Source organism: Serinus canaria, chromosome 28 (genome assembly GCF_022539315.1).
Source record: "Serinus canaria isolate serCan28SL12 chromosome 28, serCan2020, whole genome shotgun sequence".
NCBI lineage: Eukaryota > Metazoa > Chordata > Aves > Passeriformes > Fringillidae > Serinus > Serinus canaria.
In genome coordinates, this window is record NC_066341.1 from 3,739,612 (window position 1) to 3,756,896 (window position 17,285).

The 17,285-nt window shown below is 44.3% G+C and overlaps 1 protein-coding gene across 9 annotated transcripts in view; it reads right to left on the bottom strand.

The window, feature by feature from the left end:
* The window catches only part of DOT1L (DOT1 like histone lysine methyltransferase), an 86,675-nt gene that overhangs the window by 57,575 nt on the left and 11,815 nt on the right, over positions 1 to 17,285 (bottom strand). For all 9 annotated transcript variants that reach the window (XM_050986251.1, XM_050986254.1, XM_050986253.1 and 6 more), the window contains exons 2-6: positions 12,115 to 12,158; positions 9,721 to 9,795; positions 7,454 to 7,517; positions 3,315 to 3,543; positions 693 to 787 (exon numbers count right to left, since the gene is read on the bottom strand). In XM_050986251.1, coding sequence (XP_050842208.1) covers positions 693 to 787; positions 3,315 to 3,543; positions 7,454 to 7,517; positions 9,721 to 9,795; positions 12,115 to 12,158 — 507 coding nt within the window. The remainder of the gene's footprint in view (positions 1 to 692; positions 788 to 3,314; positions 3,544 to 7,453; positions 7,518 to 9,720; positions 9,796 to 12,114; positions 12,159 to 17,285) is intronic.

Consider the following 17,285-nt stretch of genomic DNA (forward strand, 5'->3'; position numbering starts at 1 on the left):
TTGCAAAGGACCTCAAATACCATTTAGTTCCACACCCTGCCATGGGACACCTCCCAGTGTCCCAGGCTGCTCCAAGCCCTGTCCAGCCTGGCCTGGGACACTTCCAAAGATTCAGGGGCAGCCAGAGCTGCTCTGGGCACCCTGTGCCACCCTCACAGCCAAGAATTCCTTCCTAATCTCTAATGCAAATCTCCCCTCCTTCAGCTTCAGGCCATTTGATGGTTTTCCTCACAATGGTGGCTCTATGCAGACACCCAGCACAGGCTTCAGGAGGAATTCTAGTGTTTAATCACTGAGAAAGTGCATCACCACCACAGGCAGAGACATGGCCTTTAAAACACTGAACAACTAATTGTGATGAATTTATTCCTGGATTTGCTGCATGCTGTGGCCTCTGGGAGCTGCATAAGAGCCATTGCAGACATGGAATGACTGCAGGTATTTGGGGGAAGCTTACACCCTTTGGACAGACCCTGGTATTACTGTTAAAAGAGCTTTCAGGGCCTGAAATCACTGCAGAAAGATGCTTCTGAACACCCCAGACTGGACACACTGCTTTCCTCAAGGCCATCCTTGCATGGCTGATATTGCACAGCTTCAGGACAGGCTGAGCTGAGCAGCAGACCCCAGCAGGGCTGGGATTTCCTGCAGCAGTGAGTCCCTGCCCCAGGCAGCACCCCCAGCCCACTCACCTCAGCATACTTGGCTGGAATATCAGCTTTCTCCACTCCGTAGTGATGTTTGCAGTTTGTGGCTGCAGCCACCTGAAGCACCACCTGCCCCACACCTGCAGGGAAGGAAAAAACCCCAGAGCTGAGTCAGGGAAACCAACCACTGCCAGGAGAGAGGCTGTCAGGGCACACAAAGCCAGCAGGTGAGCTGGGGACTGGGCAGGGCTCTGCCATCCCCACTGCAGGCACTGGGCACTGCCAAAGTCATCCCCACTGCCCTGGTGCTGCTCAGCCCCCAGAGCAGAGTGAGGAACACTGATTGATTTCTGGGGACAGCAGAGTGAAGTCTCTGCCATGGGCCTGGGACCCAGCCTGCAGCACTCCCAGATATGATCTTCTGTAACCTTCCTGGACAACAATTGTGAGAATCTGGGGAGGTTTGGTTTCCCTCCAGATGGAAAAGAGTTTCTGAGCTCTGATGTCTTTCTAAAGGTCTTTCTAAAGGTCTCGTCTGAGCATCAGCCCCTGACGGGAATTTTAGTCAGTCCCACTGAGAGGGGAAGTAGAGGTAAGAAAATCACTGAAGAGCCTGTATATATACATTTATATATTAATTATATTATATTATATTACATACATTATATATATATTATATTATATTATATTATATTATATTATATTATATTATATTATATTATATTATATTATATATATTATATTATATTATATTATATTATATTATATTGTATTATGACATGACATGACATATCATGACATATATTATCACATTATATTATATCATATCATATTATATCTTTAATTTTTAAAATTATTCTATTAAATTATGCATTTATATATTACATATAATATAGAATTTTATCATATATACACATATAATATGTGTATATATTATTGTATTTATTTATAATATATAATTGTATATTTTCAATATATTATATATCTTATGTGCAATATAACTAATATTATGTAGTATATCATATTCTTAGAATGTACTATATAATGTATTATGTATGTTTATTATATATTATATGTGAATATGTTTTATATTTTATCATATCAAAAGTATATATTCTTATACTTTTTAATAGTATACTACTAATATTAAATTATTCTACAATCTATTGTTTTACTATGCATACCATACACAAATATCCAGTATTTAACTGTTAATGTCCAGTATAACTGTTTAATATCTGCATATACTTTCAAATTCAAAACACAATTTTTTTAACTCTATTTTTCCCCAGAAGTCCTGTATCACACATTCTTGTTTGGGTTTAATGTGTTAAAGTTTCAGAACACATCAAGCAAGAGGGGAAATTCTTGTTACTCCTTTCCTGTTCTGAAGCAGATTTACCAAGAAAAAGAACATTTTCTTATTCAGTGTCTCTGCTGCACCAACCAGACCCATCAATTTCCTTTTATAACTCGACTCTGATGCAGATGTGGGTTAGATTTTGTGGGTTTCACAACTGTTCAAGTTAACTACAAAAGCTTTTTTGACACACTGACAAGTCAGAGGCAAAAAAAAAACCCTTCATTTTCAGATTCCACACCAAGTGTTTCACACAGAAAGGGTCAAGAAATCCAATTTTCAGATACAAATGGCATAAAGCAAATTCAGTGAGAACAGATTAATCCTTAGGAAAGCAACTTGATGGGTCAAACATCATTTTTAACATTGCTTCTTCTTCACAAGTGTATCCAACAATACCAACACCAAGAAAGGTGTTTGTAACAAGGGTTTATTGCATTGCAGGCTGGTATTTCACTGCCACCAGAAAAGAGGTTTGGGGGGTTTGTCTGGTCCATTTAATCCTGGCATAAAAAGCAGCAGCATCTTTGGGGATTATCTGGAAAAGATGCTTGTGAAAAATGCATACTTTATGATTGGCTTTTCACAAATATTCAAATGAACATTGTTTGTGTTATGTTAGAAAGTGAAGCTGTATTGGTTTTCTTAAGTGGTAAATACAGTTTTATAACATAAGACTGGAGTGCAGACTATGCTGTGTGGGATAATTTTTTCTAAAGAAAGGACTCACACTGAGATGGCAGTCACAGGACACCTGAATCTTTCAGAGAAAGAGAATTTATTGCTCCATTATCAGGAGAAATGAACTTCTTCCCACCTCACTCAGCCCTGAATACGCCAGTTAGGATTCAGAGGAAGAAGTTGACACTGCCCAGACAGAATCCTGTGTTTGAATGGAATTTATGCATCATGGATGAGGTGTATGAATATGCAACAGGTTATGGTTTTTAAGGGTTAATCCTCTGTTAACTGTGTCCTTTTTCGGGCTTGTGCTGCCCAGAAAAAGGTACCTGGACATCCATAACTCTTTGTTTTCTATTGTCTCATATGGTCCTAATCCAAATGTTCCAAAATTATTATTACTCTAATTATATTGCTATTTTTACAACCATTTTATTACTATTAAACATTTAAAATTTTAAAAACAAGTGATTGGCAGTTTTCACAATGCTCATCCTGTAACAGAACCCCCAGCCCTGGGGGTTGTGTTACAGGATAAGCCCATAATTGGCTTCCCAAATATGAGATTACTAAAGTACAAAGGAAAAGAAAAATCAAAGGAGAAAATGGAATTATTGCTCACTTACCACTGCCCAAGTCAACGAACAAATCATCCTCTGTCATTTTAATCTCATCGATCATTTGGGCCACCAGGTCGAAGGAGGTTTCTCCGTAGACCTCGGGCGAGAAGGGCTCGTAGTTGTTGAGTTTCTCGGGGTCGGTGACCGAGTGGTTGTAGACCTGCTGCAGGATGTGCCGCAGGAGCCCGTTGGAGGGACGCGTGTTCAGCTTCATGGGCTGCGTGGTCCCCTTCCACTGCAGGGCACAGATGGGGATCTTGAGATGGTTGGACCTCCACTACCTCCTACAGAGCCTATCACAGCCAACCTCTTTACCACAGCTTGGCAGGACCCAGGACATCCCTCTGTCCTGAGCAGCAAAGACCCTGCCAGGGGTCTCAGAGCCCAAAATGCCTGTGGTTTTGATTATGCCCCGTGGATTATAACCCAAGTTACCAACCTTAGATGAAGATCTGTAAGCCACAACAAATTAAATAGAATGATAGTGAAGTTATCACAGGGTAAAAAACTAGATTTTGGGGGTTTTAGAATGGGGATTCAGGGGGGCAAGATGGAGGGATCTGGGCATGTCCAGCCTTTCTTCTCCTTCTTCGTGGCCTCCATCTTTCTTCTCCAACATCTGTGATGTTGGAACTTTTAGACTGGTTTGGAGTAGAAGCTCACCATCTAACATAGGTGACAGCTATTGGAAAGTAATTGTAAGCTTTGTATAAAGTAGTTTTTAGTATAAAAAGACAACACACTTGCAGAGTGCCCTGGACTGTCCTGCAGGACAGGAGAAAGAATCTTATAGAAAAGATCCAATAAGCAACCTTGAGACTGAGAAATGAAGACTCTGACTCCTTCTATAAGTGCCAGGCTGGGAAAAAGGACTTTCTAACTTTTCTTGGGGTCACTCTGACAAGCAAGAGACCTTGACAACAGGTGACAGACAAACAGCCCCTGCTGAAGAAACCCTCTCCTGATAAACCGTGCTAAGAAAACCCCACATCCCTCCTGGCAGCTCTAAGACACTCCAGAAAATCTGTTTGGACATTGAAGACTCAAAATTATTTACATTTTGAAAATTGTCTTATGGCCACTTTCAACTGTTTTTGTCTTTTTGTGTTGATTGAGTTTCTCAGGGCTTTTGCTGGTCAGAGTGACCCTGAGATGGGTTAGAACGTCCATTTTCCCAGCCCAGCCATCAAAGATGGAGTCAGAACTCTTCAGTTCTCCTTCTCAAGCTTGTGAATTTTGTTTCTCATCTATAAAATTTTTTCTCCTGGCCTGCTGAGGTCCTTTCAGCAGGTCAGAGAGAGGCACTGGCTACCCCTGGGGTGGTGTTATCTTTTTTATATTGAATTCTGTGTGTACATTATTTACCATAACTTCCCAATATCTGTCACCTATGTTAGACAGTCAGCTTCTACTCTAAACCAACCCAAAAGTGCCACCATCACAGCAGAAGATGGAGGCCAAGAAGAAGGAGAAGAAAGGCTGGACACGCCCAGATTCCTCTATCTTGCCCTTTGAACCCCCCTTCTAAAAACCCCAAAAATCGATTTTTCACCCTGTGACAAACCAATTATTATTCTGCTTAGACTTTCATGGCTTGCAGATCCTCATACAAGATTGGTAATTTGCTCCATGGGTCATAACCCAAGTCAGGACCCTGGCAACCCAGGACAGCCAGAGGGATGTCCTGAATTCCAACATCAGTTGATCCTCCAGAAAAGCTATCTTAATAATATAAAAAATGGGGAGTTGTGGAGGCTCTGGGGGGCATCCCCTAAGTTCCACCCCCTTTGCTCCTTCCCCTGCTCCTATGTCTGTCCCTGTGTTCTGAGCCACTCCCTCCCATTTCCCTGACTGGCCCTTATCTTTGTACTGCCCCAGACCAGGGTCAACCCCTAGAGAGGGAAAGCTGGACTGTCCAGGTGTGTGTGCTGGGACCTGAACATCTCACCATGCAGCTGAAATAAACACCTGTGCATCTTATGCAAAGGCCCTTTTTGCTTCTTTACCCTGGACTTTACTAGCAGCAACTCAGGCTGCAACAGGTTGGTTCTCAAAATTATTGTGTGAATATTAGGAAAAGCTTTAATGATCATGAGAAACAACTGCTCACTTTGAAAATTTAAAAAAGTTTATTAAATTTTAACAAAAATACAATGAAAGGACTACACAAGGAAAAATTTCCAGTGCTGGGAACTGCCCCTCATGCACACCACGTGGCTGCTTCATCTTCAAGATGGATGCTCAGTCTTTTATAGCCCTGGGGTTGCATCAGCCAGCCCTGGCCCTTCCTAAAGTCTGTCAGTCAGCTCTCCTTTGCCATTTATCAGTGGAGACTGCTTTGTAACTAGATTGGAGGTCAGGTGTTCCTGCCTCACCCCCTGAGCACCCCCAAGCTTTGCCATTCCCAACTGCCCCATGCAAGGGACACATGTGCAGCTTCTTTTACCTGGCCTAGACAGCCCAGGCTGATGCTCACAGTACAGGGGGAAAAGGGAACTGTGGGGAGAACAGAGGACATCTAAACTACAATAACATAACTGTACATCACTAAAGCTTTTCTTAATATTTACACAATAGTTATCTTTTAATTGTGAGAGCCAATCATCTCATTATCCATCTATAACAGTGATGAATAACCCAGCCCAGCCCAGCCCAAACCCTTCTGAGATTCTGCAGAAATTGCACACCAGCAGTTGCTCTGTACTTTGTCACACCTCAATTACCTGTTAATTTCACAGGTGATAAAGGGGAACTTGTAGAGATGCCAGAAACAATTGTCAATGTAAGGGACAGCACTTCGGGGTGGCTGTAAAGGTTTGGTCACTGCTTTTTTCTTTGCTATCCCCACTGAACTGATGTTGACTGTCAACACAAGAACAGGTTAATTCTGCTCCAGGAGCTGTCACATGGGAGGGATCAGATGCACTCAAACTGGGAGTGGCAGGAAAGAGATGGAAATCAAGCTTCCTTTCTTCTTCAGAAAAAAACCCATGCTAAGCAGAAAAGTTTTTAAAATGTCTACCTCTCCCCTTGATAAAAACAAAGCAAAAAAGGGCAATTTCAGGGCCCCTCCTAAACTTTCCTGTGAGATTCAGATGGGAAGGAAAAAATTAAAGCCATCAGCTTTGCCAGTTCAGATAGCAACTGCAAATGCTGAAAAGCTGCTAATATTTACCTATTAACCAACACAGACATGAAGGTGCCTGAATCCAAATAAGCACAAGTTTTTAAGACACAAAATATTAAGAAAATCCCAGCAAAAAAGGCTTGTTGCCATAATACTGCATTTTTCAAATAATTCCCAGAAGCAGAGAAAAAAATCCATCTATGCTTTCAAATTAAGCAGAATAGTAACATTATTCATTGTTCAGGCTTTGCTTCCTCCAGTTTAACCTTTTTGGGGGGTAAGAGAACTGAAAAGCTCATTAAATTGGCCTGAAAAGAGATTACATTCACCTTTAGCCAGTGATCCCACAGGCCAGAGCAGCTGAACCGTGGCAAGGAAATTCCTAAGCCATGGATCACTTCCACAACACACAGGAGAGTTCATATGGATTATTTAAGTACCCAGAAGTCACAGATTTTCCTGTGCTAAAGTCAATCTATATGAGAAATCCCTGTGTTAAATGTAGAGAAACCTTTCCTTCCCCCTAAAGGAAAGTCAGCTGTTTCCAAGGGCCAAAATAACAGTGCCAGAAGTGCACAAGGAAGAGCAGCAGCTCTGAATTTGGGAACAAGAAGTGGTGTTTAATTCTCTTTTTCTCTGTAGGAATGTCCCTCCAACACTAACTCCTTGACTGCCCAGATGTGATCAAGAAAATAAGTTTAATACCAAGTTAGAGACCCCAAAAACTGGAAGTGCTGGATATTGCTGCTGTCTCAGGCTGTTCCTGGAACACATTTGTCACACCTCAATTAACAGGTAATTTCACAGGTGACAAAGGGGAATTTAAAGAGATGCAAATTTAAACACTGAATAGAGTAAAGGTTTGTTCACTCCTTTTATCTTTGCTATCCCCACTGAACCGATGTTGAACTGAGGAAATACAGAACTGAGTCAGTCACAGCTTTCTGCTGCTGTTCAGTACCTGAATTCAGAGGTGGCACAAAAAACCACGGCAGCTTTGTGCCAATTCAATACTCACCAACTGGTGGATGCTGTCAATGGCTCGGTTGTACTTGTCACACAGTCTCTGCATGCTCTCAAAGCTGGGGGAAGAACACAGGGGCAGCTCAAAACAGGCAAGTTTGAAGGTAAAACCTTGTGCTTTTCCATCCTCTTGGCGAGTAGGTATTTAGGGTTTGCTTCTTTCAGAATATGTAATTACATACATACATTTAAGCCTTTGTTTCCTTCAAATAAAATCCCCAATAGACCAGGAATACATGACAAATATCAGTTCCTTTATTTAAAGTCATACTTTGAGTACAGCCCTTTTCCTGGTAAACTTCTGTATTCTCAGAACCTCTTCTCCATACTTTCAGCTGCACAGACATTTAAGAGCTGTGTACATTTTTCTCCTTTTTGCTGTCACCTCTCCACAATAATCAGTCCTGAGACAAGCAGATGCTTTTCCAGAAATTCACCCTGGGACTGGAAATGCAGCCAGAGCCAGCACACAGCCTAAAGCATCACCCACCAGGAAAGCCTGGGGATTGCTCCATGGGCTGCCTGGGATTATGGTCAGCCCAGGCAGATGCCCTAATGACACAAGCTGAGAGGATTAAATCAATTCACCCCAGGCCAGGAATGAAAGTGTATTCCTGGGAACATCAATGGTTATGTAACCAGACCCAGAGAGCAGCAGCAAAAACAACACAAGGAGTTACAGGAGTGACATTAAACCATGGGCACTCCCAAAGCTGGGAAGGGATGGGGGGACAGGGGACATCAGAAGGGACACTTGAGTCTCTTGTGATCCTCAGGGTCACTACACTGGCCAGGACACCTCTCCCATGATCCCTCCCAGCTGCCTGTGCTTGTTTCCAAGCTGGGAAAAGCAAGGCTACAATGGGGTTGGTCTGCATTTCCATAACCTGCTGCTTCTCCTTCACATCCCTGCCTCAGCCCATCTGCTGCCATGGATCTTTCCAACGATTTTTTTCCAAAGGAAAAAAAAAAGACTGAAATCATTATCAGAATTCCAGTTCATGACTTTCTTGAAAAGCTGCAGGAAGATAGTGGGGGATGACTTTGGGGAACAGAGGGGTTTTACTTTTATTCACCATTCCTGCCAACCACACTGATGGTCCCCAGTGAAACACCACCAGTGAGGATGTCAGAACCACAAAAACACAGTAATGCAGCTGCTGGGAGTAATCCACAAATCCAAATTAATGGATTTTAATGACAAAGGATGCTTGACCTTGAATATTCCTTTTGCATTTTCCAGGAGGAAGGCAGGGACTAACAAGTCTTTTAATGAAACAATGAAAATTGAGAGAAGAGGAAGAAATACTTTAAGTAGATCATGACAGAAATATCTAGGGCTAGGGAGGTTTAGGTTGGGTCTCCCAAGGGTGCTGGGCACTGCCCAGGCTCCCCAGGGAATGGTCCCAAGGCTGCCAGAGCTGCAGGAGCTCTCAGGGCTGCTCAGGGTGGGGGTGTTGGGGTATGCAGGGCCAGGGGCTACACTGATCATCCCTGAGGGATCCAACTCAGGATATTCTGGGATTTTACTCACAGCAGTGCAGTTTTATCAGTGAACTTTCTTCTAACAGTTTAGTCATTCTGTGCACTTGGATAAATTCAGTCTTCCCCACGAAGGCAACCAGGGAGGTTTTTGTAAACTGTAGCATGAGCATCCTCCCTTTCCCCAGTGTCAGTGGAGCCAAGTCCATGCACAGAACCTCAGTTATCTCCACAGACACAGCACAGGTCAGGATCTGCCTCTCCCAGGAGGGGAATGTCCCATAAGAGACATTCATCCTGAACTCTACGGAGCTGAGGCACCTCAGAACCCCTCCAACTGCCCACAGCACTCCTGGGAATTTCACCTTTGAATTCAGCCCCCAGCCAGCAGGAAGGGGAGGAGGGGAGGGTGCAGCTCCCATTGACACCCAGCCCTGCCATGGCCTGCTGAGAACAGGAATTCCTGGTTGCTACAGGAGCAGGAACCACTGAGGTTCCCAGCCTGGCCCTGCTCCAAGGTGCAGATACCAATCATTGTTTCACAGTGAGTAATTCAATGTACAGCAGAGCTGCACTGGAGCTCGTGGAGTTTCCAATTATGTCCTTAATCCAACTGCCTTTGCCAATGTTGCTGTTACACATTTCCTACCAAAATAACTCCAGCAGAGCCTGAAGCCAGTTCTGAGAGAAAACTTCAGTTGGTAGTGTCTAAGAATAACCAGTTACACACTGGTTCACTACACCCTCCACTCCTGCTGGGAACAAAAACATTCCTCTTACCTTTTTGTATCATAGTCAATTAAAACATAGTTTTCCATGGCAAGCTTGAGATCTGGGATTTCTTCACAGACCCACCTAGAAGGAGAGAAGAAATAATGAATAGAGGTATTGCCAATTAAGTGTAATAAGGTCATTTGTCTCAATTTGGACTGCTCTACAGGAAGAGAGGACACTGCAGCAGCCCTGGGAGCTCAAAGTAATTCAGGAACAAGGCAGACATCATGGGAAACTGCAACAGCTCACATTTGTACTGAATAAACAGCAAGATGTCTGTAGACACTGGCAGGAGCATAAAGCTTCAAAATGAGGTGATAAATATATTCCACGTGTCTAAAAATACTCAAAGTCATGGCTGATGTTAATCTAACACAAAATGCAGAAGTGCAGCACTTCCAAAGAATTCTGCAGGAAGCTTTGACAAGGCTGAATGTGGAGAAGACATTTCCCACAGCAGCCCAAAAACCCTGTCACCAACCACTCAGTGCCAAGATGTTCTCTGGGGAGTGCCTAAACTGCTCTCACACCTTACACACCCAACCTAACCAGATTTTTAGAAGTTATTTTGATAAAAGACCCCTTTGATAGTCTGAATTAACACAGCCCTGTGTGCTGTGGCCATCAGAAAGGGGAAGCACATGCCCACTTGCAGTGCATCCAACAATGGCAGCTCACAGGAGAGAGCTTCACTTGTGGAATGGAGGAAGATTAATTCCCTTCAAAGGCAATTTAAAAGTCACAGAAGCTTTGCACACAAATTTCCTCCACAAATATCAAATTGGAAAGCACTGTCAGCATCAGAAAAACCCACATCACAGGATGAATTCCAATAGGAATCACAGAATTTCTTCCTTGTGAACTTTGCTCCATTCTTCACTATTAAAATAATGAATTAAAAAAAATACTGAAGATACAACAGTTCTGTTCTTTCTGGCTGATTCACACATGGTTAATAACTACACAGGCCAGTGAAAACCAGAACTTGGACATGCATGGCTGGCTCTCCTCTGGCATCTCACATCTCCCCTGAAAGTACCAGGGCTCAGAGGGGGTGCTGGAATGGTTGGTGCTTCTTAAATCCCAGGCAGAGGCAGTCAGCAGCTGGATCCTTGTGTCCAGGGATACTCCCTGACTCCAGTGCCTGATGAGATAAAGGCTTCCCTGCATTCTCTCACCACCATTTTCACAACACTGTGGGCACTTTGCAGGAGAGCTTCAGTTCAGTTGTGAAACATTACCTGACCCAACTGCTTCCTAAGGCAGCTTCCCTTTGCCTTCAGCACAGAAAGCACCAACCACCCCAGCCACCCCCTCTGAGCCCCTTCCACACCCCAAAAATGATGCCTCAAAACCCACAACACAGGATGTTATCCCCACCAGTACAGGCAAACTGACAGCACCAGTGCCAGTGTTTTGTAGACAGAAAAAGAAACTCCTTTAGGAGAAAAATGTTCAGCTCCAGCCTCATTCCACATCCTCTGCCCCCCAGCCCATGGGAAATGCTCTGATTTCAGGCATGTGAGTGATGTTATCAAGCACTTGGCTCTCTCACACTCACACTGGGAGCACACAAGGCTCACTGCTACCTTTGCCTTTGCCATCTGTGAGCAGATTTTGAGCTCAGGTGGTTCTGCAAGTACAGCACCTCCACCCTCACCTGTCTCTGCACCACCCAAGCACCAAACCCTGCTGCAGACACAGCCCTGAACTGAGCCAAGGGCAGCCTGTGAGGATCTAAAACAGTTAACAAGAGCAGCTTTGTAACAGGGATAACTCATCCTCATCCCTCAGGTGTTTGGGGAATTCGTGTAGCATTTATTAAAAGTTGTTCTTTGGCAAGTCCCCTCCTAATCCTGCTGAAATAACAGCCAGTCACGTCCTGAGAGCCTGTGTTGGGAAATCCTCTGACTTCCTGCTCTTCTCAGTTGTCTTTCACCTTTATCCTCCCATTTTCCCCTCGCTGTTCCAACTCTATCAGCAGGATTAAGAGCAATGCTACAGGGAGATCACTGCCAAACAACCCAAATGCTGCAAGATCACAGCAACAGGGGAAGCAGAGAGGGTGGGCAGAGGCAAGATCAGGACATAACACATCAAGCCAAGGATGTTCCCTTAACCTTGTCTGTCCACAGCTCAAATACCAACTGCCACAAGAATTAAAGCTGAGCACCACCACTCATTTTTAACTCTGTTCCCAACAGGATGGAATATGGCAAGATAAAACAAAAATCTCTCTGGCAGGGAGCTCTGTATTGCAGCAAATTCAGCTTAGAAAAATAACTCAGAGCTGCTAAATGGTAACTGCTGCCCTCCTGTGTGCCCTGAGTCCAGCCATCCCTTCCCAGAGCTGCAGTGAGGCACAGGAAGGGTCCCAGGCAGGCTGCACCCAGCACTTACCGAATTGTCTCAATAATTTCATGAGCAGCATCGTGGTGTTTGTCCTGAAATTAAACAAACAAACAAAAAAAGACACATCAGGTGCTGTTAGTCAGGAGTTTACAGAAATTAAAAACACACTTATTTAGGATACAGGTGCCAAGCACACAGGGAAAGGAGTGTTTGAATTCCACCCATGAAAGCCATCAACATGAGCCCTCTAAGGAAAAATAAGGCTTAAGGAAATAAATTTCTCAAGTGTCTCTGACTGAACTGCCATTCTACTCATTTCTCAGTCATTCCCTGCAGTTAGGGACTGTGTGGCTGGGGATCATGGGACTGAAGCCTTTGGGATTGTTGGGATGCAGCAGGTACTTGCCTGCAAGTTCCCAATGAACAGCTGATTCCCTTGGCCCAGCATCTGGCACAGGCTCCCAGCTCCAGATGGGCAGTGAGATTCTTGCACAGGGAATGGCTTTCCAAAATAAAGCATCCAATAAACAGTGGGAGCAGATGTCAGTGCAGGAAAAACAGCCTCAGAGCACACAGCAAAAGGCCTGGATATGCAGCCCTGCTCATGAACTGAAAGCCAAAACACACCAAACCCTGAGCATCACACATCCACACCAGGATGAGACACGGAGCTTTGCTGATTTCATTGGGGAGTTTATTCAGGAGCAACAGAAGCACAAATTATTACAAAGTCATGCTAAAAAGAGCTCTTGGAGCTGCATTTATATGCACCATTGTACAGAAAAAGTTCTATTTTAGGGAAGCCACAGGAGTTCCTCATACACATTGATGTATCCAGCCTTAGTTACCAGAGTCCATCTGCACAAAGCTGGGGTTATATTTAGACATTTGTTTCTGCAAGTAGCTTTGACCTTTTAATTAGGAGTCTTGTATCTACAGCCCTTCCAGAAATACAAGTGCAAAGGCTCCCTCAAATCATTTCCCTTGCTCTGAGCTGCAGAAATGTCATTTCTGTAGAGTTACCAGGGGAAATTCTGTAGCAAAGAGCAGAGACAGGTAAAAAAGCAGAGGACTGGGGGCAGGGGAAGGAAGGGAAGGCAAGAAGAAAACCACTGATGGTTGATAACAGCAAATGGTAGGATTATCTCGTTTTCAAGACATGGAAGGACATGATCTGAGTCAAATGGAAGCATTTTCCATCATTATCTCAGCTTTCCTATTTTCAGGAGGAAATACATTTTCCCTTGTAAAACCACTTCATGCTCTTGGGATCAGCCAGGCCTGCAGAAGTTCTCATTCCAAGAAATTTGTACACAGCCCTTTCAATGCCTAGTTTAAAATCTCAGGACAAATCTCAGACTCTGAGGTCTGCCATCCTTCCAGTGACTTAGGGGCTCATAAACAGAAGGGAGAGGAAATTTAAATATGGGGAGTTAGTGGTAGGACCCAGGGAATGGCTCCCACTGCCAGAGGGCAGGGCTGGATGGGATCTTGGGAATGAGGAATTGTTCCCTGGCAGGGTGGGCAGGCCCTGGCCCAGGGTGCCCAGAGCAGCTGGGGCTGCCCCTGGATCCCTGGCAGTGCCCAAGGCCAGGCTGGACAGGGCTGGGAGCAGCCTGGGATGGTGGAAAATGGAACTAAATTATATTTAAGGTGCCTTCCAACCCAAACCAGTCTGGGATTGTGGACTAAAGCTATGAGAGAACACAATTTTACCAGAAAAGCAGCTCTTCTTTTCAGATGACAAAAAGTTAACCCCAAATCTAGAAGTCACAAGGAAGGCTAAGCCAAGAAAACCAAATTATTCCAGCTACAACACAGAGAAGGAAAAACAGCCAACAACAGTAGCCAGGACATTTGGGATGGAACACACAGAGCCTGGAGCTGAGCACTGCCCTGGCCACATTTAACAACCTGCTGCTGCCTAAACAGCACAGAACAGATCTGGGGCTGTGCTTCCTCCAGTCTCCTGGGCTGGGACAGCCCAAACCCTACAGAAAACAGCAGCAACCATAACCCAGTCTCCCAGGAATGTCAGGTAATTCTTTTGAGAAGTGTTGGCCTAGAAACCAGGGAAACAAACTAAAACCTGCTCCTGCCTCTCAGTGCACAAATGAAAGAGAATGTGTTCTCTCCTCTTTTCTCTGTGCACTGAAAGGAGGGGACAAGGAGGGAGGAGAACTTCTCTTTCTTCTCATTCCTTATCTGCCAAGTGTAAGAATACCCCAGGACAGCAGCTCATCCATAAACATCCCCCAGAAATGTTCATGTTTCACTCCATGCAGAATTATCCCAGCAGAGCCCCCCTGGGCTGATCCAGCTCTCCCAGTAAACTGTGTTCCTGCAGAGTCACAATTTGCTTTATCAACACAAGCACATTATACCAGGAAAGTGAATTCAGGCTTATTCTGGCATAACCATTTCCTGGGAGGAAGTTCCATTCCCCACTGCTGGGGTTGGACACTTGCAGTGAGAGCAGAGCACGTGAGAGACCCCTGGTCCTACAAGTCTTCATGAAAACACTCCTGTAAGTGACTAAAATGGTTCAATTAACAGATTCTTCAGTCTTGGGTTAAAAAGTAAAAAAAAAAATCAATCTAAGAAATAAGAATAATAAATCACAATTCACATCTTCAACTCCAGATCAGCCAATTTAAGTGACTTTGCACAACCTCTTGAGGAAACTCCAGGCAGAAAGGGCCTCTGAGCTTAGTTTGTGACATTACCAAGGAATAAAGAAATCCAAACCAGTTCCACATCTACTGCTGCTGAACTCCCTTTGCTGAAACACTTCCCAAGTTTACTTCACTCTCTAACAGACTTTGGCTGAGCACAGAAGCTCCCAAGGTCTCAAGCAAATCTTGCCAAAAAAAAATAATTATTTTTTTTTTAATCCAGTAGGATCCCCTACATTTCTTCAAAGCAGAGCTGGCTGTGGAAAATTGAGGGAAGGGGGAAACATATCTGAAGGGACTACAGAGCAGCTTCTCTTTTCTTAGAGAAACTTCCAGCTCCATTTCTTCATTATGGTTGTATGACTGAATCAGAAAAGACATTGAACAGCAACAAGCATCACATCTGTGTTCAGGCAACTGCTTATGGCACTGCCAGGCAGTCTGAGGCAACCAAAAGGCAAATGGAACAGAAGTGTTAGATTATGCTCTTTTCTGACCCAGAGATGAGACAACTGAGAGGCGTTTTAAAAACTTTTATTCTACTTTTAGTCTCATGTGAAAGCTGAGACAACACAGATGTTATAATTCACACCATTACAATTAGAAGTTACCTATTTCCAAATCACACCACATTATAAATATTTCTTGACTTAATCAGCCTTACCCACACCATGCTGTAAATGCCTTAAAGCCAATCTAAAATTACCGCTTTTGGGTCCTACAGCAATGCATCTTTCACAGTTCTATTTCTCCAAAGTTTCTAATTTTATTTGTAAGGCCACCCTTTGAAACTTTCTGGTTCCATTTCTCTCTCAGCAATGTCTGTCCTATTCCATGGCATTTCTAAGTCAGCATTTCTTATCTCAAAGTTTAAATACAAATACATCCTATACAAACCTTCCATCAAACTTAAACAGTTCTCTACAAATCCATTTCCCCAGAACCCCCCCAGATCCTGACCCTGCTCCATCAGCACCCAAGCAGTGCAGTGGTGCAGGGCAGGCACAGCTGGGAGCAGCAGCTTTAACCCAGATCCTTGGGAGGGATGAACACTGAACCCAGCAGCCTGGGAGGATGGATGGTGGTTCCTGCTCTGCTGATCAACCTCACCCTGCCCAGCCAACAGCCACCCCTGCAGCCCCAGAGGTGGCCTGAAGCTTCTCCCCTTCAGCCAGGGCTCTGAGTTGGGAGGTTTTGGCTCAGTTCAGGGGGTTGAGATTCTTTTTCCCAGCTGCAGTGCCCATGATTCAGGTTGCAGGCAGGTTGTGCTCGTGTGTCATGCTGGACTCTGACACCCACAGGGCTTTGGCAGTAGAAGCTCCTGGGGCAGAGCCTCCCACACACTGCATCAATGCTGGAATCCCATGTGCAAGAGCCTTTTGGCCCAGGCTCAAGCAGCCTCTGTGTTCTGTTTCCAGTCACGAGATGAGATGATGCCACCACGTTGTTCCCTGTCACAAAGAGCAGCTCCATTCACCCTCCTCCTGCTCCAGGCTGCTCTCCCTCCCTTCCTCCTCCCTGCACTGGAGGGGATGGAGCACACTACGTGCTGCTCCTGCCCTGTGTGTACTTTCCAATGTTCCTGTACTTATGTTGTCTGAGAGGCCGTTGGAATCTTCTGAGCCACATAAATGGAAGCTTTTCACAACCAACCTTATCTCTTTAATGTGGAAAGTATTTAAAGTAAAGAGTTGCAGTCTGCAGTAATTCTTGAGACTGCCCAAAGCTCTTCACAACAAGATTTAAACAAACCAAACTTAAACACACGTTGAGTTATTGCAGCCAACCCTCTCCAGCTGAACTTTTCACAGAGTTCTGGTCTTCAACCTAAACACTGAATTTTAAGTTGAAACATGAGTTCCCAGAGAAAGTTCAATAGTTTTTGCCAAGATATTTCATTGGAAAAAATAACAGAAAGAAAGCAGACACTTTGTCAAAAGTCATGTCAAAGAGCATCCAACACATTCTGTGGAAAAGTGGAGCACAGTTTCAGCCAGCAGGACTGAACAGCTTCACCCTTCTGGTTCTTACAACAGGTTTCTCCAACCACACATTCCTACAAATCTGAGCACAGAGTTTGGAGCCAGGAACAGGCCCAGGGCTGTAACTGAGCACACCAGAGTCCCCAGCACACAGAGCTCCTGTCCCACACACACAGAGCTGAGTTCTTCTACAGACACCAACTCCTGTCACCCTTCAGGCCATGGAGGTTGGACCACAGAGCAATTTTTAAGAGTTCCATCTTTCCCTTCATCCCCTCATAAAAAAGACCCTCTGTATCTTGCAGATATGAAAAGCCCTCATATGTCATTTGAAAGCCAAATAAGACAGTGCCCAAAAGCTCTTTCCAAAAATGTATATTGAAGCAATCATTATCCTTTTCCATAATCACATTCTTTGATTGTTAAATCAAAATTTAAAATCACCAATATGACCAGAACTCAGTGTGCTGGGCACTGCCCAGGCTCCCCAGGGAATGGCTCCAAGGCTGCCAGAGCTCCAGGAGCCTTTGGGATGCTCAGAGCTCCAGGATCTCTCAGGGAT